Source organism: Thamnophis sirtalis, unplaced genomic scaffold (genome assembly GCF_051295495.1).
Source record: "Thamnophis sirtalis isolate CommonGarterSnake01/CBP01778 unplaced genomic scaffold, rThaSir2_p1.2 scaffold_9, whole genome shotgun sequence".
Classification (NCBI taxonomy): Eukaryota; Metazoa; Chordata; class Lepidosauria; order Squamata; family Natricidae; genus Thamnophis; species Thamnophis sirtalis.
Window position 1 is genome coordinate 78457198 of NW_028261389.1, and position 27389 is coordinate 78484586.

General features: G+C 42.1%; 1 protein-coding gene across 1 annotated transcript in view; it reads right to left on the reverse strand.

Annotated features, from left to right (window-relative positions):
* SEMA3C (semaphorin 3C) overlaps nt 1-27389 on the reverse strand; it is a 157179-nt gene that overhangs the window by 28662 nt on the left and 101128 nt on the right. Inside the window, exons 10-12 of the mRNA XM_087722358.1 lie at nt 26974-27043; nt 19444-19588; nt 7870-8092 (exon numbers count right to left, since the gene is read on the reverse strand). Of these exons, the coding sequence (XP_087578484.1) occupies nt 7870-8092; nt 19444-19588; nt 26974-27043 (438 nt within the window). The remainder of the gene's footprint in view (nt 1-7869; nt 8093-19443; nt 19589-26973; nt 27044-27389) is intronic.

A 27389-nucleotide genomic window follows, 5' to 3' on the forward strand; every position in this document is an offset into this window, starting at 1 on the left:
ATTTATCTCTTCTTGAAAATCTCCAGTGTTGGTGCACTCACAACTTCTGGAGGCAAATTGTTCCACTGATTAAGATTCAACCTGAAACCAAGAAGGAATTTCCTGACAGTGAGAACAATCAACCCATGGAACAGAAGTTGCCTCCAGAAGTTGTGGGAGCTTCACCACTGGAGGCTTTCAAGAAGAGACTGGACTGCTATCTGTCAGAAATGGTGTAGGGTCTCCTCCTTGGGCAGGAGGTTGAATTAGATGACCTACAAGGTCCCTTCCAAGTCTGTTATTCTATATTCAATGCAACAGAAGTTGCCTTTGGAAGTTATGGAAACTTTATCACTGGAGGCTTTCAAGAAGAGACTGGACTGCCATTTGTCAGAAATGGTGTAGGGTCTCCTGCTTGGGTAGAGGGTTTGACCAGATGACCTACAAGGTCCTTTCCAACTCTGTTATTCTACATTCAATGGAGTAGAAGTTGCCTTTGGAAGTTGTGGGAGCTTCATCACTGGAGGCTTTCAAGAAGAGACTGGACTGCCTTCTGTCAGAAATGGCGCAGGGTCTCCTGCTTGAGGGAGAAGGGTTGGACTAGATGTCCTACAAGGTCCCTTCCAACTCTTGTTATTCTATAAACCTTTGTTATTTTAATTATTTTTCTTCATCTGACCAATGAACTTTTCTGTCAGACATGGTTGGCATGAAATAGTGGCTCCCCCCACTCCAAAATTGGCTACTTTAAGAGCTGCAGGTATCCATTCCCAGAATTCCACAACCAGCAGGGAATTCTGGGAGTTGATGCCCACCCCTCCTAAAATAGCCATGTTTGAAGGAGGAGGGGGGAGAAAAAAAGGTTACTAGGATTAAGTGGAGAAGAAGTGCTTTGAAACTTCCAGAAGCATTTTACGCGTGCTTAGCTTTACGAGTCATTATTACACATCCCATTTTTCTTCCGAGGATTTGGAAGGGAGCCAGGAAAAAAAAGACGCCGGGAGAGCAAAATAGCCAAGAGTCTGAAAAATTGAGCACAAAAAAAAAATAGAAATTGTAAAGAAAGAAAAGTTTGTGTGTGTGTGTCTGTGTGTGTGTGTGTGTGTGTGGACGATGGCTACAGACAAGGAAGGAGCGAGATGAGAAAACCAAATATTGACCCATCTCCTCAACTGACAGAAGTATGGCCTTCTTCTGGGGAACTCAAATATGATTGTTTAGATCAAAATACGGTTCACAGCTTGAATAGCGCAGATGTTTGGCGGCTACGCAGTTCTGTTCCACTGACTGGTTCAAGATAAAAGTTTAAATCTTTCCGTACATTTTTAATATATAAATCAAGCCCGAGGAGAAGGTTCCCAGTGACGTCAAAAACCAAGACTTCAAAACAGGCTTCCATTGAGCTATTTTTTTTCTCTCTCTCTCTTTTTTTTAAAAAAAAATAAAATAATATATAAACAAATAAACAAGGCATAAGGGGCCTCAGCAGAGCAAGGTTTCTCTTCCCACATCACACACAGGGGAAAAAAATCCACCACCACAATTGTGAGGAAAGGCTGGCCTGGATTGCAGATGCGTGGCTGTTCGGCTTTTGAGGTGGGGTGGGGTCTCTCTTTGGTTTGCAAATGGGACTGGCTGTGATTTTAAATCAAACTCAAACGTAACATGTTTAGATTGGGAAGTATTCAACCTGAAAGTCGGGGGGGGGGAAGAGAGTGGGGGAACAGAGGGAGAAAGACAGACAGAGACAGAGGGAGAGAGAGAGACAGAGAGAGAGAGAGAAAGGGCGAGAGAGAGAGAAAGGGAAAGAGGGAGAATCACACATACAGAAGGAGTGAGAGACAGAAAGAGACAGAGATAGAGAGAGAGAGAGACACAGAGAAAGAGACCCACAGAGGGAAAGACTCAGAAAGAGTGAGAGACAGAAAGAGACAGAGACAGAGAGAGAGACACAGAGAATGACACACAGAGTGAAAGACGCAGAGAGAGAAAGAAACAGAGAGAGAGAGAGAGAGAAAGAGAGAGAGAAAGAAAGGGAGACAGAGAGAGAAAGGGAAAGAGAGACAGAGAAAGAGAGAGACAGAGAAAGAGACACACGCACACACAGAGACACACACAAACAGAGAGAGAAAGAGAGACAGAGAGAAAGGGAGAGAGAGAGAAAGAGAAAGAGAGACAGAGAAAGAGAGAGACAGAGCAAGAAAGAGAGACATACAGAGAGAGAGAGAGTCAGTCAGACAGAGAAAGAGAGAGACAGAGAGAAAGGGAAAGACACAACACACAGACACAGAGACAGACAGTCAGAGAGAGAAAGAAAGAGAGAGAGACAGAGAGAAAGGGAAAGAGAGAGAGATTGATTGAAAAGCATAAAAATGACCCTATTTTCTGCATTCTGGATGAAATATTCCATAGAATATCCATGGAGATTCTCAATCATCCAGGTTATGGGTGCCCCAAAGGTGCTTTTTCAACAGGCAACTGGACTTTCAATCAATCAATCAATCAATCAATCAATTCAGTTTATTACAGTCATAGGCTGGACTTTGGGGTCACGAAGAGTAAGTCACGACTTAGGGACTGAACAACCAGAAGTTGTGATGAATGGCCTTTAGCCAGGAAATTAGAACACCTTAAGATTCCTTGAGGTATTCCCACAACACGCCCCATCAAATCATTTGGTGGTTGTGATCGGCTTAACCTTAAGATTCATTTCCCCGCCTAGTCTCAGAATATTTTATATGCTGAGGTGTCCATTTGTGATTCTTCATCTCGTCTTTAAAAAATGAGGTCATTTCATAATCCAATCAAATATTTTGCAGATGTACTTGTTCCTTTGAACTACATATCTCCTAGATGGAAATTGACATCTGGACAACAGAAGTAGTTTCTCTGGGCTTTGATTGTTGCCAAAAAATTAGTGCTTCTCGTGATTAAGATACATTTATGGCCGTCATTCTTCGGTGGATTAAACCTGATGTTACTTGGGACTGTTCAATGACTTGTATATAGCTGCAAATAGATGGATGATTGCAATAAAACATGGCGATTTTTGCTGGAACTAAAAAGAAGGAATCGTGGATATACGCCTGTACGTGCACAAGAAGAACTCATATATTATTTATACTATTGTTATTGCCTTTTCGTCATTTTAAATTATATATGTGTGTGTCTCTCTCTCTGTGGGTTTTCTCCCTCTGTTTTGTCAAACAAAGCAAAGCCAAAATCGAAAAAGACCAATGAAAAACCCCAGGAGCCAACATTGTGCAAATTTCAGTCGTCAATTACGATGCCTTGGCTCCCGTTACAGATGTGTAAAACAGAGTTTCTCTCAAAACGAAGTCAACAAACGCATCATCTGGCTTGACCCAAGACATTTTTATGCCCGTGCTGACTTGTCACGGGTAGTCCTTGACATACGGCCACAACGGAAGCCGAAAATATCCGTTGCTAAGCAAGGCAGCTGTTCAATGAAGTTTTGCCCCATTTGACGAGCTTTCTTGCCACGGTCGTTAAGAGAATCACAGAGCTTGTTAAGTTAGTCACGCGGCCATTAAGCGAATCTGGCTTCCCAATTTCACCTTGCTTGTCCCAAAATTGTGGCCACCAGGACAGTGCAAACCCTTATAAATATGAGTCGGTCGCCAAGCCTCTCCGAATTTTGATCCCGCGAAAATGGGGATGCTGTGTGCGGTCGTAACTGTGAAAAGAAGCCGCAAGTCACTTTCTCCAGTGCTGTTGTGACTTTGAACCGTCACTAAATGAACTGTTGTAAGTCAAGGACTAACTGGATGCTAAATTTATAGCTTTTTCCCCTCTTCTTTTTTCAATACCACACACAAAAAAAGGCACTTCCGAATTGGAGAAAAAGGACGTTTTGAATCCTTTGGAACGGATCTTGTGCCATCCCATCGGCAGTGATGGCGAAGCTTTTGGGCACTAAGTGCCACAAACGGAGCATGTGCGCACTTCATGTGCTCGTCTGGGCCATGATCCGGAAGAGGAGCTTCCCAGGAGGCATGAGCCCGGTGGAAAATGAACTTCCAGTTTTCGATGCAGGCATGTGCGCCAGTCAGATAGACTTGGTACATGGTATTGGACCAGGGTACTTGAGAGGCCACCTCCTGCCAATCACCTCCCTACGACCAATTAGATCCCACAGATTAGGCCTCCTCCGAATACCATCCGCTAGCCAATGTCGACTGTCGACCCCTCGGGGGAGGGCCTTCTCTGTGGCTGCTCCGGCCCTCTGGAACGATCTCCCCGTGGAGATCCGGACCCTCACCACTCTCCCGGCTTTCCGCAAAGCCACTAAGACCTGGCTGTTCCGGCAGGCCTGGGGCTGACGAGTTCCCGGCCCCACTTAAACTGTTGTGACTGTTGTTTTGTTTTAACCTGTTTGTCTTGTGTTCTGTTTGTATTCCCCTTCCCTTTGGTTTGTTAGCCGCCCTGAGTCCCTGGGGAATAGGGCGGCATACAAGTTGAATAAGCATTCCAAACATTCCAACTTCTTGTTACTGGCACCTATGCGCACGCCACAATCAGTTTCCAGCACTATCGCAGGCACAAAAGCCAGCTGATTGTTGCCATGTGCATGCGCACCAGAAACCCAGAAGAGGAACGGGTGATACCCCCTGTGCCAGGAGACATGGCTCCATGCGCCATGGGGTTCGCCATCACAGCTCTATGGCATGGGATCTATTTTACCAACGGTTAACTAATTAAAAAAAATGGAAGTTAGAAATAGGGAAACAAAATAAAGAAGATACGTTAAAAGATATAAGTAAACATTAGATCTAGTATGTTGAATATTATTATGTTAATATTGTAGAATTAAATATGTGGAATATCATGATGCCAAGGATTGCAGAATCAATATTAATTTAACAAAATATGTTGTAATTTTGATTGTCGTTTAACAAAAGATATTTGCACCCAGACAACACTGTTCATCTGAAGATGGAACAATTATACTAAAAATTACAAAAATAAATAAATATTACTAAAGATTAAAAACCAATTGCATTCGATCACTCAAATATCATTACATTGTAGAATTAATACATGGAATATCATGACGTTTAAGATTGCAGAAGCAGTATTAATTTAACGAAGGATGTTATAATTCTGATGATGACTGAGCCGAGGTGGCGCAGTGGTTAAATGCAGCACTGCAGGCTACTTCAGCTGACTGCAGTTCTGCAGTTCGGCTGTTCAAATCTCACCGGCTCAAGGTTGACTCAGCCTTCCATCCTTCCGAGGTGGGTGAAATGAGGACCCGGATTGTTGTTGGGGGCAATATGCTGACTCTGTAAACCGCTTAGAGAGGGCTGAAAGCCCTATGAAGCGGTATATAAGTCTAATTGGAACGAGCTCCCCGTAGAGATTCGCACCCTCTCCACCGTCCAGGCCTTCCGCACAGCCCTTAAGAACTGGCTAGCCCGTCAGGCCTGGGGACAAGGATAGTCGCCCCTCCCGAATGATGAATGTATGTTGCTTACTATTTTATTATATGTTTCAATGTTAATGTCTGTATTCCCCCTCCCGGATTTTATGTGAGCCGCCCTGAGTCCCCTCAGGGAAAAGGGCGGCCTACAAATATTAATAAAATCTACAAAAAAAATAAAAATCTACAAAAATCTAATTGCTATTGCTATTGCTATCATTTGGCAAAGATATATTTAGGCCCAGGCACCCCCCCCCCCGTTCAGCTGGAGGTGGAATGATTATATTAAAAAAATAAAAATAAGATATTACTAAAAATTCCATATTGCCATCCAACCGGCCAGTAGAAATCGAAAAAAATTTATAAAGCCACACAACGTGAGCTTTGCTGTCCCCCTTAGCTCCAGGAAGCCTACTCAAGATGTGAGTTTGGATCATTTCTGAAACTTTCTGAACTTGGCTTGGAAAACCCATAATTTGTAGAACGATTGATATTATAGACCAGAGATAGATGTAACCCAGGGTTGGCTTCACATCTCACTTCCCCGGGCTAAGCGCATCTTTAAGCCTCAATGTCCCCCCACTCTGCCAAGCCCCATTTGCCAGAGGGCTGCTAAAACCCCCGACCATCAATTACTAAGCCTGTCAATCTTACACAATGCAGTTGTGTGTGTTTTTTTAATGCTCCCCACAAGGAAACGGTCACAAACGTTTCAATTAAGTTGTCGTCTTTGTTCCGACTTTCTCGGTTTGACGGATTTCTTGGGTTAAATTCTTGGCAATCCTTTTGCGGGCGCAGAAAAAAAGGCATGGAGGGTTCCGCTGGTTAGGGGTTTTTTGTGTGTGTGTCAAAATACGTTCTTCGATAGTTACTTAGGTGATTGACACCTGAGGCATTTCAACGCCAAGCCAAGCCAAAGAAAGGACCAGGAAAGTGGAACTGTTGGAACAAGGCTCTATGGGGCAGGATGAGAAATGCAGGAAATGCGAGACTAAAACCCTTTGGGTTTCCAGCAACAATTGGAACTGGCTTTCCGTAAGGGTTGAACACGCGATAACATATCTAATACATGTGTAAGAGAGCCAGTTTTGGTCTAGTGGTTAAAGCACCAGGCTACAAAGGAGAAGACCATGAGTTCTAGTCCTACAAGAGACAGGAAAGCCAGCTGGGTGACTTTGGGCCCATCACCAGGAGACAGGGAGTTCTAGTCCCACCTTAGGAATGAAAGCCAGCTGGATGATTTTGGGCAAATCACCAGAAGACGATGAGTTCTAATCCTGCCTTAGGCAGGAAAGTTAGCTGAGTGACTTTGGGTCAATCACCAGGAGCCTGTGAGTTCTAGTCCCATTTTAGGCATGAAAGACAGCTGGATGATTTTGGGCAAATCACCAGAAGACGATGAGTTCTAATCCTGCCTTAGGCAGGAAAGTTAGCTGAGTGACTTTGGGTCAATCACCAGGCGCCTGTGAGTTCTAGTCCCATTTTAGGCATGAACGCCAGCTGGGAGTTTATTTTTTTTGTATTTCATGGTTCATTACATCATTGTCTTACAACTTCTATATACTCCATGTGTTTTTATGACTTTCTCTATCACTATTTTTGTTTAAATACTGCATTCTAATAAATGCAATGTATTAATTGCATTTTAAATGCAATTTAAGTTTCTGCATACTTACTTTCTACAAATATCCTCCTTTATTGGTTCTTCTTATGTTTTATGGTTTTGTGACTCTCCTTCCTTCCTTCCTTCCTTCCTTCCTTCCTTCCTTCCTTCCTTCCTTCCTTCCTTCCTTCCTTCCTTCTTCTCCCATTCCACCTTGCTTCCCCTCCCCTCCCTCTTTCTTCTTCCCTTCCCTCTTCCTTTCCTTTCCTTTCCTTTTCTCCCCTCCCCATCAATTTCCTTTCCTGTCCTTTCCTTTCCTTCTTTCTTTTCCTTTCCTTCTGTTCATTCCTTTCCTTGTTTCCTTCCCCTTCCTCTTTCCCTCCCCTTCTTCCCTTCCTTTCTTCCCTTCCTTCCTTCCTTCTTCTCTCTTCTCCCTTTCTACCTTGCTTCCCCTCCCCTCCCTCTTTCTTCTTCCCATCCCTCTTCCTTTCCTTTCCTTTCCTTTCTTTTCCTTTCCTTTCCTTTTCTCCCCTCCCCATCAATTTCCTTTCCTGTCCTTTCCTGTCCTTTCCTTCTTTCTTTTCCTTTCCTTCTTTTCATTCCTTTCCTTTTTTCCTTCTCTTTCCTCTTTCCCTCCCCTTCTTTCCTTCCTTTCTTCCCTTCCCTGCCTGTCCGCCTTTCTAAACCTTCAGAGGTAGGAATGGAGAATCCGGCTCCTAAATCATCACTGCCTACCTGATAGTTCCCAAACTTTGTTCTGATACTGTTGCAAAAAACAAGCAAAACCCAAAACCACAGATGGTGAGATGGAATTTAAGAAGCACAACGCTCTAAATCCTCTTACCTGTCCCGAGAAACAAAACGTGGTATCTTCCATCGGCTGCACTGACCCGGTCAACGGCGATCTTTGTGTATTTGTAGTCGGTGCCCGTCCGGATAATTAACGGCCTCTTGTGAATCGGATAGATGGAATTAAACATCAAGGGATGGTTCCGGATGAAGGTGACCACATCGTCTGGAAACTCTTTGGTTGTCCGGATGTTGGGCGTGAAGGCGCCTCCAGGACACTGTGAAAAGCGTGAACAACCATCAACTATGTGAAAGACGATGTTTCAATTCACAGCCTTCATAAAGGTCTCCTGAACTCTACATTAGAACTTTCTTAGAAGTTACTGTTGGGGCCCTCCAGGGGGCAGCAGAGCTGGCAACCAATTTGGACTGTGAGGAGGTTGGGGAGGAACATGGGCCAGTCCTGGAGTCCGGGGGAGGCTCTGATGAGGGCTCTGCATTGGAGGCAGAGAGGGGGCCACAGCTGTATGCCAGTTATCATCTGCCTTCAGAGTCAGAGATCATTGGACAGAAGAACAGCTGGAGCCTGTTCCCAGTGTGCGCATGCTCAGAGTTGCCAGACAAAGGGAAGAGCCAAAGAACAGGGATCGACTTGGGAGTAAGGCCACAGGTGGACGGTGAATGGCCCCTCCCAGAGGGAATAAAAGAGGAGCGAAAGGGGAGTGGAGTTTGCAGGAGACCATTAGTTCATTCCTGCATTCTTGCCAAGTATGGCGGCGTCTGAAAGATATCGGCCTGGCTACTCTCCAAGCCTGACAAAGGTCGGTAATTGTGAACTCTCTTGAAAGACTGTGAGCCGGAACTTTGCTGGAGAGGAATTCACTGTAAATTAAATAAAAGGGGTTTATCGGGACGAGAATTCAGCTTCGTGCTGCTGGGGAATCCTAAGTCGGAATAGTTACAATAACTTTACTATCCCTTTGAATGTAGGCTAATCGGCACACATTCAAATGGAATTCCATTGCATACAGCTCTTAATGGGTCTCCACCTCTACTATACACTAGAGTAAACACGACTGAATAAATAAATACAAAATTATGCATTTACCCACATACATTATATGACATGGGGGCGTCCCTTCCTATTATTTCTTGGATGAGTTAATCACTCTTTGCCTTATGCGTGCTTCATCCAAGCTTTCTTTCCTTTGAAATCATGTGAAGGATATGCTTGAAGGACATTAGTAGTCAAATTGCCCTTCCTGGAGTATTAACAACTTCATATGGATTTATAAATTCCCCCATTAGAATACATTTGCGGCAAGGATGTATCTAGTTTTCACTAACTTGATCCAACTAAGGGATACGGTTGTGTTTTTTTTGGAGGAAAATATCCCTTCGATTGCCTGATTGATTCCCTTGGAAATGTTTGATGTGCAAAAGCATGACATTAATTAATCTGATAATGATTTATGAACATAATAGCACCCAGACTAAGACTAAATTAATTTTTAATTTTTCTACAAACATATCATTATGTGAACTGGACTGTCTTACATTTTAGTACAAATATAGCAATATTCTTCATATTTCATACAGTTGGTAACCTGATAGAATTTTAGCAACAAGGCCCATATTTCGTTGAATTACAATCTTTCATTTTTTGATTGTTCGCTATTTCAGTATATTATTTTTATGCCAATCTCCATAGTCTAAATATCACTCCTTTGACTACAAATAAAATATTAATAAACATATCTGTTGTGTTTAACAGACTTGTATAGTTCTGGTAGGGGCACACAGATTTATGTTAAATTATAATCTTCCATTGTTTACCCTCTTTTTAATTTTTAATTGTGCCTCTATATTTTTTTTTAAAAAAGATATCCCCTTTCTAATCACATTTTAACACAAATAAAAGAATATTCATCATATTTATATCTGACGAATTATATAATTCTAAAGATAACAATACACATGTTTTTATTACGATCAAATCTTTCATTATTATCTTGTTCAATATTTCGGTGGGTTTTTTTTTTAAGCCAATCACATTCTACAAGGTCCTAATAACTTTTCATTAGCTCCATATGACAATACCTTTCCACACCTGGAGATTTACGTTCCGCACTCTAACTTTAAAAGTATGAATAATCCAATGTATTAAGTAGGCTAATAGTTAATTGTTGAGACTAGCTGTATATAATGTGAATGTATGTCCACTTCGGCTTCGCGGTACTGCATTGTTTTAAATGTAAAAATAATAAAAAATATATTCAAAAAGAAGAATTGAATTGAATTGAATTCAGAATAGAATAGAATAGAATTCAGAATAAATAGAATAGAATTCAGAATAAATAGAATAGAATTCAGAATAAATAGAATAGAATTCAGAATAGAATAGAATAGAATTCAGAATAGAATAGAATTGAGTTGAATTCAGAATAGAATAGAATTGAGTTGAATTCAGGATAGAATAGAATTGAGTTGAATTCAGAATAGAATAGAATTGGAGAATCAGAATATTTTGAAGTCTGGAACAGATTTTATGATTGGTATAAGACCAGGTGACAAGACTGGAACAAACTGTATATACTGTGATTGGACAGAAGGAATGATAATGTATTAAGTGGACTAATAGTTAATGGTTGAGATTAGCTGTATATAATGTGAATGTATGTCCACTTCGACTTTGCGATACTGCATTGTTTTAAATGTAAAAATAATAAAAAATATATTCAAAAAGAAGAATTGAATTGAATTGAATAGAATTCAGAATAAATAGAATAGAATTCAGAATAGAATAGAATAGAATTGAGTTGAATTCAGAATAGAATAGAATTGAGTTGAATTCAGAAAAGAATAGAATTGGGGAAACAGAATATTTTGAAGTCTGGAACAGATTTATGACTGGTAAAAGACCAGGTGACAAGACTGGAACAAACTGTATATATTGTGATTGGACAGAAGGATAGACAATGTATTAAGTAGGCTAATAGTTAGTGGTTGAGACTAGCTGTATATAATGTGACTGTATGGTCACTTTGACTATCGCTTCATTGTTTTAAATGTAAAAATAATAATAAAAATATTCAAAAAGAAGAATAGAATAGAATTGAATTGAATTCAGAATAGAATAGAATTCAGAATAAATAGAATAGAATAGAATAGAATAGAATAGAATAGAATAGAATAGAATTCAGGATAGAATAGAATTGAGTTGAATTCAGAATAGAATAGAATTGGAGAATCAGAATATTTTGAAGTCTGGAACAGATTTTATGATTGGTATAAGACCAGGTGACAAGACTGGAACAAACTGTATATACTGTGATTGGACAGAAGGAATGATAATGTATTAAGTGGGCTAATAGTTAATGGTTGAGACAAGCTGTATATAATGTGAATGTATGGCCACTTCGACTTCGCGGTACTGCATTGTTTTAAATGTAAAAAATAATAAAATAGCAATAGCAATAGCAGTAGACTTATATACCGCTTCATAGGCCTTTCAGGCCTCTCTAAGCGGTTTACAGAGAGTCAGCATATTGCCCCCAACAATCTGGGTCCTCATTTTACCCACCTCGGAAGGATGGAAGGCTGAGTCAACCCTGAGCCGGTGAGATTTGAACCGCTGACCTGCTGATCTAGCAGTAGCCTGCAGTGCTGCATTTAACCACTGCGCCACCCATATTCAAAAAAATAGTATGAATAATCATGAGGGTACAAGGAATAGTCCTCGGCTTACAACAATTCATTCAGTGATCATTGCAGTGGTTCACTTAACAACGGTGGCAAGAACAGCAGTAAAACGGAGCAAAACTCTCACTTAACCACTGTCTCACTTAGCAATGGAAGTTTTAACCTCCATTATGGTCATACGTCGAGCACTAACTATTGTATGCCTGGTATCATCATCATTTAATCACCCCGTAATCCCTTCCGGGCAACTGAAAGGAGCTGAGTATTTACTGGCCCGATGCCCTTACTGTTGCCAATGAGGAGTTATGTTCAACAGATATATCCTCATCTGTGCCAGGAGAGAGAAATATCTCCCTCTACCTAGGATCGAACTCACAGACTCCTGATGGTGAGGTGGGAGCTCTAACTCTAGCCCACTGCACCACTCTATTGTATGCATGGCCAAAACACCAAGTCAAAAGTTAGCTGAAGTAGGAAATAAAATCTTGATGGTTTAGATCATTTTTAACCTCGGTCACAGGTTCCATCATCCCCAAGCTTGATCTTAGAACGCCCCTATCTGAAATTTAACACTGAAGTGTGGCAACATAGCTTTGAATGGAGATTGGGCCTAAAAAGAAATAAACCACGCATGGAAAACCAAACCATTGCTTCTCCTTAAAGGACAATGCAACAAATGTGGATAAAGAGTACAGCCATCAAAGCCTTTGCCACCAGCGAGACCGGCCAAAATGTATCCAAATTGATCCCCCAAATGTTGGGAGACGTAGCCACAGGTCTGGAACATTCTACCATATGTGGTGGACGTGCCCCATCGCAAGGAAATACTGGTGCAAAATTCAGAAATGGTTGGAAGAAATTACAGAAGGAAGGATGGAATTGAAACCGGAAGCGTTCTCATTAGGAATATTATTAGGAATATAAAATAGGAATTAGAAGTTTATTTAGACTTAGAAGTTTATTTATATGCCGCTCTTTTCCCTGGGGGGACTCAGGGCGGCTTACAACTCGAAAGGGGGGGGGGAAACAAACATTTAACACGTAGGACAGTATGTCATTAAAAAACACAGCATTCATGGGTTACAGTCTTTAGCCCCAGGCCTGATGGGATAGCCAGATTCTGAGGGCTGTGCGGAAGGTCTGGAGGGTAGTGAAGGTACGAATCTCCACGGGGAGATCGTTCTATAGGGTCGGAGCTGCCACCGAGAAGGCTCTCCTCTGCGTGGTGGCCAGTCGGCATTGGCCAGCGGATGGAACTCGGAGGAGGCCTAATCTATGGGATCTAATAGGTCGAGTGGAGGTGATTGGCAGGAGGCGGTCTCTCAAGTACCCAGATCTACTACCATGAAGGGCTTTATGGGTGACAAGTAGCACCTTGAAGTCTACTCGGAGATCAACAGGCAGCCAGTGCAGCTCGCGGAGGATAGGTGTTAGCTGAAGTCCAGAATGCGGCCACGCGAGTGATTGTGGGTGCAGGAAATAGAGAATGTAAATATAATGGTGATATGAACAATTAATATTATTAACAACTGTTATTATATTATTAGACAAGGTAAAATCAATAGGAAGGGATTGCAGAATGGAGAATTATGAAGGCAAAACATGAATGCCAATACAGAAGGCTGTATAGTTACTTTATATTGTATGTAGGTCTTGTTTTATTTTTTCTTTTCTTGCTACGTTTTTCTTTCTGTCTTTAAAGATTAAAATGTTTAATAAAAACCATTTTTTTAAAAAAAAAAAAGAGTACAGCCATCAATCTCTCCTACAGACGCCTCTCTTACAAGTTAATCGCCTTTTCATATCCGATTGAGTTGTGAGGAGTTTCATGCTTTTTATCCGACCCATCTCACGAAGACCACGTTTTAAGAGCTTCCCGCAGTTGCTGCATAAGACAACGATGCCAAGACATTGTGTGTTCATTGCGGAGGAGAAACTAGAAGCCCATTAAAGGCAATGATTTGACGCAGTTGAACGTTTGGGTCGAAGATTTGGCGGCTAACAAGGCCTACATCTGAGAGCTTCCAAAATAAATAAGCAAGAACGCGAGGAAGACGACTATCCTCCAACGAGACATCTTGTCTTTTCTTCCACCTTCGGAAAGGATCTGAACTTTCGAATTCCTGCATTTCAAGCCAACGTCTTAGCTGTTCTCTGGTTGCGTTTGCCAAATGTCCCAAGGCTTCTTGAACTGGAACAGCCAATCAAGCCAAATCAACTACTACCGATATATGGTTCATTTCTTCCACGAAAAATAGCCTCAGGCTCCGTGTTTAATGAAAGTGGAGACATGAGAATTGGTGCAGCACCAAAAAAATTGAGGTTGATGCAACTTCCCAGCTCTGTTGTACAGAAAACAGAATAACAGTGTTGGGAGGGACCTTGGAGGTCTTCTAGTCTAACCCCCTACTCGGGCAGGAAAACCTGTACCATTTCAGGCAAACGGTTGCCTTGTCTTCTCTTCTCTTCCTTTCTCTTCCCTTCCCCTCTTCTCTTCATATCTCATCTCCTTATCCTCTTCTCATCTCATCTTATCCTCTCCTCTCTGCATCTCATCTCATTTTACCATCTTCTCTTCTCTTCCCTTCTCCTCTTCTCTTCATATCTCATCTCCTTACCCTCTTCTCTTGTCTTCCTTTCTCTTTCCTTCCCTTCTTCTCTTCATATCTCATCTCCTTAACCCTCTTCTCTTCCTTTCTCTTCCCTTCACTTCTTCTCTTCATATCTCATCTCATCTTATCCTCTTCTCATCTCATCTCATCTTATCCTCTCCTCTCCGCATCTCATTTTACCATCTTCTCTTCTCTTCCCTTCCCTTCTCCTCTTCACATCTCATCTTATCCTCTTCTCTTCTCCTCTCTTCTCTCTTCTTTGGTTATCTTCTCCGCTCCTCTTTGCATCTCATCGAATCATCTTTTCCTTTCTGCATCTCATATTTTATAATCTTCTCTTCTCTTCCCTTCCCCTCTTCTCTACACATCTCATCTTCTCCTCTTCTCTTCTCCTCTTCTCTTTGCATCTCACCGTATCATCTTCTCTTCTTCACTCCTCTCTGCATCTCATCTCATTTTATCATTTTCTCTTCTCTTCCCTTCCCCCTTCTCTTCATATCTCATCTCATCCTCTTCTCTTCTTTCTCATCTTATTCTCTCCTTTGCATCTCATCTCATTTTATCATCTTCTCTTCTCTTCCCTTCCCCCCTTCTCTTCATATCTCATCTCATCCTCTTCTCATCTTATCCTCTCCTCTTTGCATCTCATTTTATCATCTTCTCTTCCCTTCTCCTCTTCCCTTCTCCTCTTCTTTTCTTCTCCTCTCTCCTCTTTGCATCTCATCGAATCATCTTCTCTTCTCCTCTTCTCTCCTCTTCGCTTATCTTCTCCTCTCCTCTTTGCATCTCATTGTATCATCTTCTCTTCTTCATTCCTCTCCGCATTGCATCTCATTTTATCATCTTCTCTCCTCTTCCCCTATCTTCTCTTCTCTCCTGTCCTCTTCTCTTCTCCTCTTATCATCTCTTCTCTTCTCTCCTTTCTCCTCATCTCCTCATCATTTTCTTTCCTCTCCTCATGTTGTTATGTTATATATTGTATATAATATTCTTCTTTCCTTGCCATTCAGTCGCAAGGATACTGTTTTACAGATGTGATGGTGTAACCCTCATAATTTATCCACGACATGCTATAACTTCAGATAATGGTCTTTGCATGTCAAACAGCACATGACAAAGGAGATTTAAGACAGTTTCCAACCAGCATGTACCCATACATTACCTCATGAAGGTTTTCTATAACTCACAGTTGACTATGGCAAAGATTTCTGCCCAGTTGCCAAGGCCTCGGGCGTTGCTAAGTGAATATATAATGTTACCTAAACTTACTCCGTTTCATTTGAACTGTTACTGAAATGGCTGCTTTTAGAATGTCTTAAGCAAATAAGATCAAGGACCAGCTAATCCACAATTCTATTTCCAAAACGTAGAGGCCACAGCAAAAGCATACCATCCTGACATTTAAAAGGAAATCAACTGCACCACATTTATGGAAAATATTAAATGCTTCTTTCTAATCCATAGCAAGGCTGAAGTTCTAAAGCAAGAAATCTCTAGATCAAAGTCTTCACTTCGCTACAAATGACATGCAATGAAAGGATGAAAACATAAATGTAAAACAGATCCTTCCTTCCTTTCTCTCTCTTTCTTTCTTTCCTTCCTTCCTTTCCTTCTTCCTTCCTTCCTTCCTTTTTCTTTCTTTCTTTCTTTCTTTCTTTCTTTCTTTCTCTTTCTTTCTTTCCTTCCTTTCTTCCTTCCTTCTTTCCTTTCTCTCTCTTTTCTTTCTTTTTTCTCTTTCTTCCTTTCCTCCTTCCTTCCTCTCTCTCTTTCTTTCCTTCCTTTCCTTCTTCCTTCCTTCCTTTTCCTTTCTTTCTTTCTCTTTCTTTCTTTCTTCCTTCTTTCCTTTCTCTCTCTCTTTTCTTTCTTTTTTCTCTTTCTTCCTTTCCTCCTTCCTTCCTTCCTTCCTTCCTCTCTCTCTTTCCTTCCTTCCTTTTTCTTTCTTTCTTTCTCTTTCTTTCTTTCTTCCTTCCTTCTTTCCTTTCTCTCTCTCTTTTTCTTTCTTTTTTTCCTTCCTTCCTTCCTTCCTTTTTCTTTCTTTTTTTCTTAGATATAACTAAAACCATATTGTCCCCCTGTACTATTCTTTGGGCCTCATCAAAATGCTTTTGTTTCAGACGACTGCTATTTTGTTTTTTTAAAAAAATCTTATTTTATTTTATCTTCATTATATTGTGGTGAGGTGACCAGAATTGGATGCAGTATTCCAAGTGCGGTGTATGATATATTGGTCTGCCTATCTATTAATATTATTATTATTAAAAAAACCTCACTACTAAATTATGTGCTTAAAAATGTTCCAGCCATCCAGATAGATATATCTTATAAATCTCATAGTTTTCAATGAGATACACATGTTTTGGAAGGCAATGTTAGTCTTTCTTTCGACTAAGCTACGCTTTTTTGTTAATGTGCAAATTAAGTTGTTCAAGCACATAAGGGGTCATGTAGACCAAAGGATTTTGTGGACAAGCAAAAACTTATGGGAAGCCCCCCCCCCCCCCCCAAAGACATATAGCCAATTTCGGGCTCATAAAAACATCCCTATAAAATGTTCCACCGCATTTATACCCTTGCAAAAAAATCTATAAAAAGCAAATTAATCTCTGGAATGCAAGCCAAGCAACTGAATTACTGTTATCTTTTATTGCACTTTTATCTCTTAGAACCCTCACTGTATACATTCATTTATCTTCAAGCGTAACTGGACAGACAGCTCAGGTTGAGGCAAAAGGGGATTATATTTCATTTGGATCTTCTGCTCTTCATCTTTGAGGTTCCTCCATCCCCCCTCCCCCCACGCCAAAAAAAAATAGAAGGAATAAGATCTGCCCGAGCTAATCAAATCATTTTAATCCCTCTGTGCCATTAGGGGCCATTAAGCTTCGGTTACAAGTTCTCCAGCAAAGCTTCTCCTTGGTAATTGGCTGGACCACCGATCTCTGCTAACAAGGTGGCTGGAGTTTTCTCATCTGACATCCTTAAACTCTCCCTTATGCCACTCAATCAATCAGAATAGACCTGGAAGGGGCCTTGGAGGTCTTTTAGCCCATCCCCCTCAGTGGTGGGTTTCAAAAATTGTTCGAACCTACTCTGTGGGTGTGGCCTCCTTTGTGGGAGTGGCTCGCCGCCCATGTGACTGGATGGGAGTGGCTTGCCGCCCATGTGACCAGATATGAAGATGCCGACGACACTTGTCAGAACCACCTTCAATTACCTCCCACACAGCACTGGCAGGCATAAGAATAGGATGTAAACTTCTTTTTTAAAAGGCATCTTTGGTTTGCGTTAAAACAACTTCAACACACGCAATGTTCTGATTGCACCACAAACGCAGTCGTCATCCTTACCTTTCACAGAGGCACTTATGAGTTTTGTAAATATGAGCATGATAGTGTAGAATAATCATATCCAAGGACCAGTGGTGGGTTTCAAAAAAACTTGGAACCTCTTCTGTAGGTGTGGCCTGCTTTCCGGGTCCACTGGTGGAACCTCTTCCAACCGGTTCGGTAGATTTGACGAACCGGTTCTACCGAATAGGTGCGAACTGGTAGGAACCCACCTCTGGCTCCAGCGTATATGTATGTGCCAGCCTGCTGATTTTCAGCCTTCTGGAGGACTGGGAGAGGCTGTTTTCACCCTCCCCGGGCTTCAAGAAAGCCTTCGGAGCCTGGGGAGGGTGAAAAACAGGCCCAACAGGCCAACCAGAAGTTCAAAAATGATCCGTTTCCACCTTCCAGAGGGCCTTCTGGAGGACTGGGGAGGTCTTTTTCACCCTTCCCGGGCTTTAAGAAAGACTCCGGAGCTTGAGGAGCAGTGGTGGGTTTCAAATTTTTTTAGAACCTCTTCTGTAGGTGTGGCCTGCTTTGTGGGAGTGGCTTGCCGGTCATGTGACTGGATGGGAGTGGCTTGCCAGCCATGTGATCGAGTGGGAGTGGCTTGGCAGTCTTGTGACTAGGTGGGCGTGGACAACTTGTAAAATGTGGTAAAACTCACTTAACAATGCTCTTGCCTAGCAACCAAAATGTTGGCTCAGGAACTCTGGCATTTGAAACAGGCAAGTCTTAAAGCTGTCAAGTTACAAGACCCTTGCGCCCCTAACCCTTTAGGAAACAAAAACCCAGGGGTGTTCAAACTTGACAGCTTTAAGACTTGTGGACTTCAACTCCCAGAATTCCTCCTCCAGTCATGTTGGCTCAGGAACTGTGGCATTGAAGCTGTCAAGTTGCAAGACCCTTGGACCCCTAACCCTTTAGAAAAAAACAACTCCAGGAGTGTTCAAACTTGACAGCTTTAAGACTTGTGGACTTCAACTCCCAGAATTCTTCCTCTTGCTCTTCATCTTGATGATGTGCAGACGGGAGGCCTCCCCCGCCCCTCCAGAGGAAATACCAAGCTCAGCTTGGAGGCGAGCAGTGCGGCATGTGTGCGGGGAACATGGGGTGTAGTTGTGCGTGCATACACATGTAGGGGCAGTATGCATTATGGCTTGGTGGGCGTGGCATGGTGGGCATGGCAGGGGAAGGATACTGTAAAATCAGCTGGGACTTGGGAGGGAGAGAATAGATGGGGCGGGGCCAGTCAGAGGTTGCATTTACCAGTTCTCTGAACTACCATATTTTTCGGAGTATAAGACGCACCTTTTTCCCTCTAAAAAGAGGCTGAAAATCTGGGTGCGTCTTATACACTGAATACAGCATTTTTGGCCTCCTGAAACCCCGCCCCCTTCACCAAAATGGCCGTGCATACCCTTATGGAGGCTTTCAGAGAGCTCCTGGGGGCTGGCCCATTTTTTGCTCAATTTACCCCCCCCCCAGCCCCAGGAGCACTTTATAAGCTTCCTAAAGGCTACCCATGCCCCTTCTCCCCCCCAAAACGGTCCTGTTTTCGTGAAAAATGGGCCGTTTTGGGGAGGTTCGCAGAGTGCAAAAACTTTGTTTTTTATTTGCCTCTTGAAAACCTTGGTGCGTCTTATACTCTGGTGCATCTTATACTCCGAAAAATACGGTACTCAAAATTTCCGCTACCGGTTCTCCAGAACCGGTCGGAACCTGCTGTATACCACTTCTGATTTATAGGTATTTATACGTCAGCCTGTAGGCCTATACATAGGAATGTATATAGCATGTCTGTATGGCTGTTATATATGTGTACACTTTTGAGAGCGGGCAACAGAATTTCATTTTTAACGTGTGTACAGGGGGAAAAGATGACAATAAAGGTTATCTTATCTACACACATGTACGTACACTGCACACATCTAATTTCAGGTTATGCTCGGTAATATCTTACAAGGCAGGATAATTATGGAGACTTACAGTCCCTGGCCGTGGATAAGGGATCCTTCCTTGATAGGGAATCAGTTGATGGTTCGGTCCTTCCTTGTGAGCAAATGGTCCATTGAAGACGCGCTGAATGTCGGATAAGTGGTAGACGCAGACAGCTGAGCCTTTAAATACTGAACTATGAAAGGGAAGGAAAATCAGTGAATAAACCCGATGCATTCATTCCAGCTGTCATTTTGTACCAATTATTTGGAGAGATCTCTAACAATTTTTGGAACGTTATATTTGCTCACATACTTATCGGCTTTTCACCCACGTAAACGAGGAAGTGACCCTAACAGTTTGAGAACATGTGTTTTCTTAAGAGGGATGTTATTATCCACTTTTAATGTCAGTACTATTTTTTTTAATATGTTGTAAAAAATAATGTCTATTGCTGGTCTGTGACCGTAATAAAGATATATTCTATTCTATATTCAGATGCATTCATTCTGTTGTCTTACTTGGCTTGCAAATGCCATCTCTATATCATTATCACCTGCTCAACCACGATAGGTTGCTGTTGTGGCCCAGCAGGATCCGGTTGAGCTGCTAACGGACTCGGATAGCGAGGAACCCTATGAGTATTGCCCTGGATGATGTGGAGGACCATGGGCAGGGTTCAGACTCAGAGCAGGGACCAGAGAGGCTGGTTGGCAAAACCAGGAGGCGCCTGAGGCATGGAGCAGTGGGGAGGATCAAAGGCAGTTTGTCCCTGATGCTCGGCTGAGAAGGGCTGAGAAACGGAAGCAGCAACTCCGTAGGCAGACTCCCAGAAGATGATTAAGCCCAGGTGGTTGGTGATTGGCCCCTCCCAAGAGAGATTATAGGAGAGGCGTTGGGAGGGGACATTTGCAGGAAACAAGCGTTCGAATTAGTAGTTAAGGAAAACCTATCTGTGAATTCAAGTCGTGTCTGTTCGTTTGAACTATCTGGGTTGCTGCCGAGCTATTATATTGAATGTGAGTTGCCTGGGCCCTCAGCCAAAGGATTCGTTATCTCAGTAATTGAACAGTGGCAAACAGCCAAGCCTGTGTTCTGCTTTATTCACAGGCTGGGTTGTGTGTGTGTCAGAACAAGTTGCTATTTCTGGAGTCATTCGATGACTTATTTGTTCGGTTGGATATAATGGCTTCTTCTGCAACATCGATGCGATTACAGGCAGTCCTCAACTTACAACCGTCCATTGAGTGACCATTCAAAGGGGCAACGGCACTGATGAAATGAGGCTTGTCACCGTTTTTCACACTTAACGGCCACCGCCCCATCCCCACCTGATCAAAATTCGAATGCACCAAAATGTAACCAAAACTGCGGCAGGTTTTCCCAACTCAGAGGCAGCACTGATGATGTTAGCTAGTTGGGTAATGAAACGTCTGCAAGGAAAGAGCCAAGGTCAGAGAGCACCAAGGATCCCATAGTCGTGATCATCATCCTCTTCCTCTTCCTCCTTCCTGCAAACCCCACACCCTTCTAGCTCTGAGGATGTTACCTAGTTGGGTAATGAAACATCTACAAGAAAACAACAAAATTCAGAAAGCACCAAGGGCACCACAGTCCTTTTCTTCCTCCTCCTCCCTGCAAACCCCACACCCTTCTAGCACTGAGGATGTTACCTAGTTGGGTCATGAAATGTCTGCAAGAAAAGAACCAAGCTCAGAGAGCACCAAGGACCCCATAGTCCTCTTCCTCTTCCACCCCACCCCAAAACTCCTCTCCCTTTTATCACTGGTAACAATCCTCCTTCTCTTCCACTCCACAAACCCCACTGCCTACTAGCCCTGATAATGTTACCTAGTTGGGTAATGAAACGTCTGCAAGAAAACCACCAAGCTGAGAGAGCACCAAGGACCCCACATTATTTTCTCCTCCTCCACCTCCTCCTCCTCCTCCTCCTCCTCCTCCTCCTCCTCCTCCTCCTCCTCCTCCTCCTCCTCCTCCTCCTCCTCCCTTCTAGCACTGAGGATGTTACCTAGTTGGGTCATGAAATGTCTACTAGAAAAGAACCAAGCTCAGATAGCACCAAGGACTCCATAGTTCTCCTCCTCTCCCTTTTATCACTGGTAACAATCCTCCTTCTCTTCCACTCCACAAACCCCACTGCCTACCAGCCCTGATAATGTTACCTAGTTGAGTAATGAAACGTCTGCAAGAAAACCACCAAGCTCAGAGAGCACCAAGGACCCTACAGTTCTCCTCCTCCTCCTCCTCTTCCTCCTCTTCCTCCTCCTCCTCCTCCTCCTCCTCTTCCTCCTCCTCCTCCCTTCTAGCACTGAGGATGTTACCTAGTTGGGTCATGAAATGTCTTCAAGAAAAGAACCAAGCTCAGAGAGCCCCAAGGACTCCATAGTTCTCCTCCTCTCCCTTTTATCACTGGTAACAATCCTCCTTCTCTTCCACTCCACAAACCCCACTGCCTACCAGCCCTGATAATGTTACCTAGTTGGGTAATGAAACGTCTGCAAGAAAACCACCAAGCTCAGAGAGCACCAAGGACCCTCCAGTCCTCCTCCTCCTCCTCCTCCTCCTCCTCCTCCTCCTCCTCCTCCCTTCTAGCACTGATGATGTTTCCTAGTTGGGTAATGAAACGTCTGCAAGAAAACCACCAAGCTCAGAGAGCACCAAGGACCCTACAGTCCTCTTCTTCCTCCTCCTCCTCCTCCTCCTCCTCCTCCCTTCTAGCACTGAGGATGTTGCCTAGTTGGGTCATGAAATGTCTACTAGAAAAGAACCAAGATCACATAGCACCAAGGACCCCACAGTCCTCCTCCTCTTCTCCTTCTCTCTGCAACTCTCCCTCACTTCTACCACTGAGGATGTTACCTAGTTGGGTCATGAAACATCTGCAAGAAAACCACCAAGCTCAGAGAGCACCAAGGACATCCCTCCTCTCAACCGTGAGCTACAAATATTCTCCTTTATCCGGTTTTGCCCATAAAGTCCATCCATTCAGAAACGTATTGAGAAATATGCTATTTCAATCAGTGGCCTAGAATTCTATGCGGTAACTTGCTCCTGAGATGGAATCAAAGGAACGGCTGCCAATTGAAACCCATTACATTCCGTACCAGAAATAATACTTGCACATCAACTCCGGAGTCGAAATATGTATTAAAATATATCTGTGGGTTTGTGGCAAACTAAACCGAATCTGAATGGAGCCAATAGAGGCAGAATAAAACATCTGCAGGATTCCTGCCTTTCTTTGCCCAGCTTCTAGGATTGCAACCCGTCTCCTACCCCCACCTCATGAATTAATCAAACCAAATCCCAAATTAAACACGTGGGTGGGGTGGGGGTGGGGGTCAGAAAAATAATATCGCCCCATGTTTACTCTTAAAAATTATTTCTGGCTCTTGATGGAGCGCAAGAGAGACGCTCACTTATTCCAAGGGAGTCTTTTTTAAAAATAATAATAATAATAAAAAATAACAATTGTTTGGAGAAAATGCATATTATCCATTCATTATGGCAAAGGACAAAAGAGGCAAGAGAAAAGGGCATATTCAGAACAAGGAGGCATGAATACAGTGAAGAAAAGAATGATTGATGCTTTAGGGCAGCGATGCCACCAAATTTTGGGAGGAAACTAAATAACAAATTGACTTTTTTGGTTGGAGGAGAGAGAAAAAAATAAGTGAGAAAGAGGAGAATAGCAATAGCAATAGCAATAGCAGTAGACTTATATACCGCTTCATAGGGCTTTCAGCCCTCTCTAAGCGGTTTACAGAGAGTCAGCATATTGCCCCCAACAATCCGGGTCCTCATTTTACCCACCTCGGAAGGATGGAAGGCTGAGTCAACCCTGAGCCGGTGAGATTTGAACCGCTGACCTGCTGATCTAGCAGTAGCCTGCAGTGCTGCATTTTAACCACTGCGCCACCTTGGCTCTTAAGAAGGGGAAAGGAGAAGGTAAACAGGAGGAAGAGGAGGTGCAAATAGAAGGAAAGGGGGGAAAGGAGGGGGGAAGGAGAAAGTAGAGAAGAGGAGGAGGAAGGAGGAAGGAGGAAGGAGAAGGGGAGAAGGATGGAGATGGAGGAGGAGGAGAAGAAGAGGAGGAGGAGGTGGAGGAGGAGGAGGAAGAGGAGGAGGAGAAGGTAGAAGGGAAAAAGGAGAAGGGAGAAAGGAGGAGGAAGAAGAAGAAGAGGGAGAAGGGGAGGAGGAGAAAGGAGAAAGAAGGAGGAGGAGGAGGAGGAGGAGGAGAAGGGAGAAAGGAGAAAGGTGCAGGAGGAAGAAGAAGAAGAAAAAGAGGAGGAGGAGGAAGGAGGAAAGAGAAGGGGAGAAGGATGGAGATGGAGGAGGAGGAGAGCAGGAGGAGGAGAAGGTAGAAGGGAAAAGGGAGAAGGGAGAAAGGAGGAGGAGGAGGAAGAAGAAGAGAAAGGGATAAGGGGGGAGGAGGAGAAAGGAGAAAGGAGGAGGAAAAGGAGGAGGAAGGAGGAGGAGGAGAAGGGAGAAGGGAGAAAGGAGGAGGAGGAAGAAGAAGAAAAAGAGGAGGAGAGGGAGGAAGAGGAGGGGAGGAGGAGAAGGGAGAGAAGGGAGAAAGGAGAACAAAGAAGAGGAGGAAGAAGGAGGAGGAGAAGAAAAAGAAGGGATAAGGGGAGGAGGAGGAGAAAGAGAAAGGAGGAGGAAAAGGAGGAGGAGGAGGAGGAGGAGGAGGAGGAGGAGGAGGAGGAGAAAGGAGAAAGGAGGAGGAATAGGAGGGGAGGAGGAGAAGGGAGAAAGGAGGACAAAGAGGAGGAGGAGGAAGGAGGAGGAGGAAGGAGGAAGGAGGAGGAGGAGGAGGAGGAGGAGGAGAAGAAGAAGAAGAAGTAGTAGTAGTAGTAGTAGTAGTAGTAGTAGTAGTAGTAGTAGTAGTAGTAGTATCATCATTATTTTTGGTACGCATTAGAAAAATTGCTATGGATATTTTTGAAAAGTAACAGTGAGGTGGAAGCAGATGGCTGATTATTTCTTAAAATGCTGTCGACATGGTTACTATTTCTTTCCCTTAGTATTTGCAGAAAGTTTTATTTTTTTCCCCCTGTGTAACAAAATACCTACAGTAGTAAATAGCACAGTAGTACCCCAAGGTACTCCCAAAATAATTTCCCCCCCAAATTCAATCTTTTGAAAGTGACACAAACATGAAAAGCAAGAGTAAATTGACTCATGCAGTGGATCTTTCCAGACGGAAATGTCACAGTTTTTTTTAGAAACACAAAATGCATCGCTCGAATATTATTTGCAGAGGCCACAGGAAAAATACAATAAGGGTTTTAAAGAAAAATCCCGAAAGAATTCAGGATGGGGACTATTCATTTTCTTTTCTTATGTGTGTGTTTTTTTCCTCTTTCTCCCTAGCTTTCTCTTTTTCTAGCTTTCAATATTAGAGGTCATTTTTCCTTTGAACAACGTCCTTGCAAAACTTTTCATAAGGATTCCAGTCTTTTCATAAAGCATTACTCCAATCCACGTTGGATTTAAAGCACGTGTTTATAGAAAGTGTTTCTAGGAAAGTACCCACATTCTGTTAAGTTTTTTCCCCCCTTTTACATAATGTGGTTTTGCGTGCATGGCTCATTAACATGGACACTTGGTGTGGATTTGTCTACTTGCTAAGCGCGGTCCCAGAAATCCAGAAAAATGAAGTTGTTTACATATAACTTCCATGTGTGAAAACTCCAGGAAGAGTAAACATTACAATGCTACCCCCCCCCCCCAAATAAAGTTCCCTCCTACGGCTGCAAGAAACACAAATCAACGTTTTACAGATTTGGGTAACATTTTCTTAGATGAGGTGATGCAGATGTTATTATACATAAAATAATCACTGTCAAATTGATTGATTCACTGATTCAGTTCTACGGAGGAATTGTTGAGCCTGTCCTCTGCACCTCCATAACTGTCTGGTTTGGCTCTGAAACCCAACAAGACAGAGACGGACTTCAGAGGAGAATCAGAACTGCAGAAAAAACAATTCCTACTAACTTGACTTCCATTGAGGACCTGGACACTGCAAGAGTCAAAAAGAGGGCTGTGAAAATATCTACAGACCCTTCGCATCCTGGACATAAATTGATTCAACTTCTACCCTCAAAATGACGCTATAGGGGACTGCACACCAGAACAACTAGACACAAGGACAGTTTTTTCCCCGAACGCCATCACTCTGCTTAACAACTACCGTAATTCCCACAGCACTGTCAAATAATTTACTAAGAATGTATTACTATTCTTCTCTTCCTCCCTAATATCTATCTCTTCCCACTTGTGACTAAAACCACATTGCTTGTATCTTTCAATTTATATTGTTTCAAGTTTAGTACAATTTGATAGCTTATTAGTAACCTTGACTATCACTAAATTTAGTATCTTTTATTCTTGATGAATGTATTATTTTCCTTATCTACACTGAGAGCTTATGCACCAAAGACAAATTTCTTGTGTGTCCAACCACACTTGGCTAATAAAAATTCTATTCTATTCTATTCTATTCTATTCTATTCTATTCTATTCTATTCTATTCTGATTTCTCTATTCTATTCTGATTTCTCTATTCTATTCTCTATTCTATTCTGATTTCTCTATCCTGATTTCTCTATTCTATTCTATTCTACATTCTATTCTGATTTCTCTATTCTATTCTATTCTATTCTATTCTCATTTCTCTATTCTATTCTATTCTATTTTGATTTCTCTATTCTATTTTGATTTCTCTATTCTATTCTATTCTATTCTCATTTCTCTATTCTATTCTATTCTCATTTCTCTATTCTATTCTATTATTTCTCTATTCTATTCTCTATTCTATTCTATTCTCATTTCTCTATTCTATTCTATTCTATTCTGATTATTCTATTCTCATTTCTCTATTCTATTCTCTATTCTATTCTCTATTCTATTCTATATTCTATTCTCATTTCTCTATTCTATTCTATATTCTATTCTATATTCTATTCTATTCTCATTTCTCTATTCTATTCTATTCTATTCTCATTTCTCTATTCTATTCTCTATTCTATTCTATTCTATTCTCATTTCTCTATTCTATTCTATTATGATTATTCTATTCTATTCTCATTTCTCTATTCTATTCTATTATGATTATTCTATTCTATTCTCATTTCTCTATTCTATTCTATATTCTATTCTCTATTCTATTCTATTCTATTCTATTCTATTCTCATTTCTCTATTCTATTCTATTATGATTATTCTATTCTATTCTCATTTCTCTATTCTATTCTCTATTCTATACTCATTTCTCTATTCTATTCTATTCAAATGACCATGGCATAGCATAGTAATTTGATTTTCTAGCAATGTCACAGTGTTGCCTTTAATACTTAATATATACTTAAATAGCTTCAGGAGAACATTTTATAGAGCCAAGAACATCAGGTCCACTGTAAGAACATCTAAGAAGAGAAGAGAACTAGGACACACACAATGTATCTAGAGATACATCTTAACAGGAACCACGTCACTGAATGTGCCACGTCTTTTATTTTGAGCTCTTTTTCTTAAAACAGATATGAAGGATTACCTGGAAGTGGTGAAAACGCCATATATAAGGGTCGTTCTCGGATTCTCTGTTTCCAGTAGAAAAACATCCTCTGCAGGGATAAAAGAGTTGCTAAGTAAACCAACAAATACAGTTTTGTGTATTTCTAGATCTTTGCTGCCTTCTTTCGTTCTTTCTTTTTTTTAAAAATGAGTCACAGACAAACGTATCCCTAGAAATTAAAATACACAGGCGTTCAAGGGACTAAAAGTAAGCACAGACATAAAGGAAAGGTCAGACATCTTCCTCCCTCTCTCTCTCTCTCTCTCTCTCTCTCTCTCTCTCTCTCTCTCTCTCTCTCTCTCTCTCCCTCCCTCCCTCCCTCCCTCCCTCTCTCTCTCTCTCTCTCTGTGTACATAACTCTGGAATGCCTCGAGCAATTTCAACCAAACTTGATA